At 44.9% G+C, this 2,505-nt stretch overlaps 1 protein-coding gene across 1 annotated transcript; it reads left to right on the top strand.

Annotated features, from left to right (window-relative positions):
* Positions 1–415: 415 nt before the first annotated feature.
* Positions 416–2,056, top strand: LOC310791695 (E3 ubiquitin-protein ligase TRIM21-like; the record flags this gene model as incomplete). Its single annotated transcript, XM_083653350.1, has 1 exon — positions 416–2,056. One exon carries the CDS (start codon positions 416–418, stop codon positions 2,054–2,056), a length of 1,641 nt encoding a protein of 546 aa, XP_083509476.1.
* Between the last annotated feature and the right edge of the window lie 449 nt (positions 2,057–2,505).

The raw sequence follows: 2,505 nt of genomic DNA, 5'->3' as shown, positions 1-2,505 counted from the left end.
TATTTTTGAGGTGTGACTACATCAGAAAATTAGCTTCAGAGTCAGTGATGTGTTTGAAATGTTTAATTTCACAAAAGGGCCATTATCTCAGCTTCTAGAAAAAAACTGCTCTTTTTTGTTAAATCAAGCTATCTTCTCCGGCTGATAACTAAAGAACAGAAAATGATATCAATAAACCTGTTTTTGCTGATGATAGAAAAGAGTCTCATCGTTCTTTTTGCGTGTTCATTGTTTACATAGTAATATCACACAATATTCTGTGGGCCTCGAGAAATCACTGAAAAAAGCTCTGAAACTCTGGCACTGGGAGCGTCCGTTCTCCAAAAGTGGCTGGCACTCAATGAGTTAAGGTATTGTCATTCAAGAATGATGTAATAAATGTTGTTATTTCACACTTTCCCTTCAGGTCTCAGATATGTCTGCTGCCAGCAGTCTCCTCTCTGAAGAGCAGTTTCTGTGCTCCATCTGTCTGGATGTGTTCACTGATCCAGTCTCCACACCATGTGGACACAACTTCTGCAAGAACTGTATCACACAGCACTGGGATGTTAGTGTCCAGTGCCAGTGTCCCATGTGTAAAGAGGTTTTTGACAGAAGACCTCTGCTGCGGGTCAATACTTTCATATCTGAGATGGTTGCTCAGTTCAGAAAGTCAGCTCAGATGAAAGCCAGGAGCTGCCCAGACCAACAAAGTGCCAAACCAGGAGAAGTTCCCTGTGACGTCTGCACTGGGACCAAAGAGAAGGCCCTGAAGTCCTGCCTGGTGTGTCTGGTCTCCTACTGTGAGACTCACCTGGAGCCTCATCAGAGAATCTCAGCCCTGAAACGACACAAGCTGATGGATCCTGTGGAGAACCTGGAAGACAGGATGTGTAAGAAGCATGACAGACCGCTGGAGCTGTTCTGCAAGACTGACCAGATGTGTGTATGTCAGTTCTGCACTGAGTCAGACCACAAGTCACATCGCTTTGTCCCTCTGGAAGAAGAATATAAAGGAAAGAAGGCTGAACTGGGGAAGACGGAGGCTGAAATTCAGCAGATGATCCAGGAGAGACGACTGAAGATTCATGAGATCAAACACTCAGTAGAGCTCAGTAAGGCAAATGCAGACAGAGAGATAGCAGACAGTGTGCAGGTCTTCACTGCTCTGAAGCAGTCTGTGGAGAGAGGCCAGGCTGAGCTCATTGAGACAATTGAAGAGAAGCAGAAAACAACAGAGAAAGAGGCTGAAGGCTTCATCAAAGAGATGGAACAGGAAATCTGTGAGCTGATGAAGAGAACCGCTGAGGTGGAGCAGCTCTCACACACTGAAGACCACCTCCACCTCCTCCAAAGCTTCCCATCCCTGAACACTGCTCCACACACCAAGGACTGGACAGAGGTCAGTGTCCACTCATCATATGAGGGGACTGTGAGGAGAGCTGTGGCTCAGCTGGAGGAGACACTCAGTAAAGACATGGAGAAGCTGCTTGCTGATGTTGAGCTGAAGAGGGTCCAGCAGTTTGCAGTGGATGTGATTCTGGATCCTGATACAGCAAATCCTGATCTCATCCTGTCTGATGATGGGAAACAAGTACATGATGGTGATGTAACAAAGAATCTCCCAGACAACCCAGAGAGATTTTCTTCTTGTGCCTGTGTCTTAGCAAAGCAGAGCTTCTCTTCAGGGAAGTTTTACTACGAGGTCCAGTTTAAAGGGAAGACTGACTGGGATGTGGGAGTGGCCAGAGAGTCAATCAACAGGAAGGATACAAGCACACTGAGACCTGAGAATGGCTACTGGACTGTATGGTTGAGGAATGGAAATGAGTACAAAGCTCTTACTGGCCCTTCTGTCCTCCTCTCTCTGAAGATGAAGCCTCAGAAGGTGGGGGTGTTTGTGGATTATGAGGAGGGTCTGGTCTCCTTTTATGATGTAGATGCTGCAGCTCTTATCTACTCCTTTACTGGCTGCACCTTCACTGAGAAACTCTACCCATACTTCGGTCCCTGTCCTAATAATGGTGGTGAAAACTCCGCCCCTCTGATCATCTCTCCTGTCAATCACACAGATTAGACTAAACATACATTTTCCTCAGGATTCATTGTCAGTTAAGACAATTTACGCACATGTTTTGACTTCAGGTAACTAGCAGCCAGTCTAATGTTGAATTTTATTTTATAGAACAACAACCAAAACACTTTTCAGACTTGTCTAGCACATTTGAAGATTAAGTTCTTTCAATAGGGCTCAGTCTCCACTGAGAGAAGACTAGTAACTACTGATGTAACTTGTCTCTTTACCTTTCTTCTTCTTGGCAAAATGTGTGGTGTTATAGCTCATGTTCATGTGACATAGACAAAGTGATTTAGTTTTATTATGGGGGGGGGGTTTAAAGTTAAACAAGAGTTCAGTATGTTTCTTTATATCCTGTTTTTCATGGACCCCTTACGTGGGATCCTGCACACAACTCTTACAAGCACACAAGCACTTGACGTGGCTGGTTAGTGGTAACATTGGAATGT

The sequence above is a fragment of the Poromitra crassiceps genome (assembly GCF_964638095.1).
Source record: "Poromitra crassiceps genome assembly, chromosome: 17".
Taxonomy (NCBI): domain Eukaryota; kingdom Metazoa; phylum Chordata; class Actinopteri; order Beryciformes; family Melamphaidae; genus Poromitra; species Poromitra crassiceps.
This window is presented reverse-complemented; position numbering and strand designations above follow the sequence as displayed.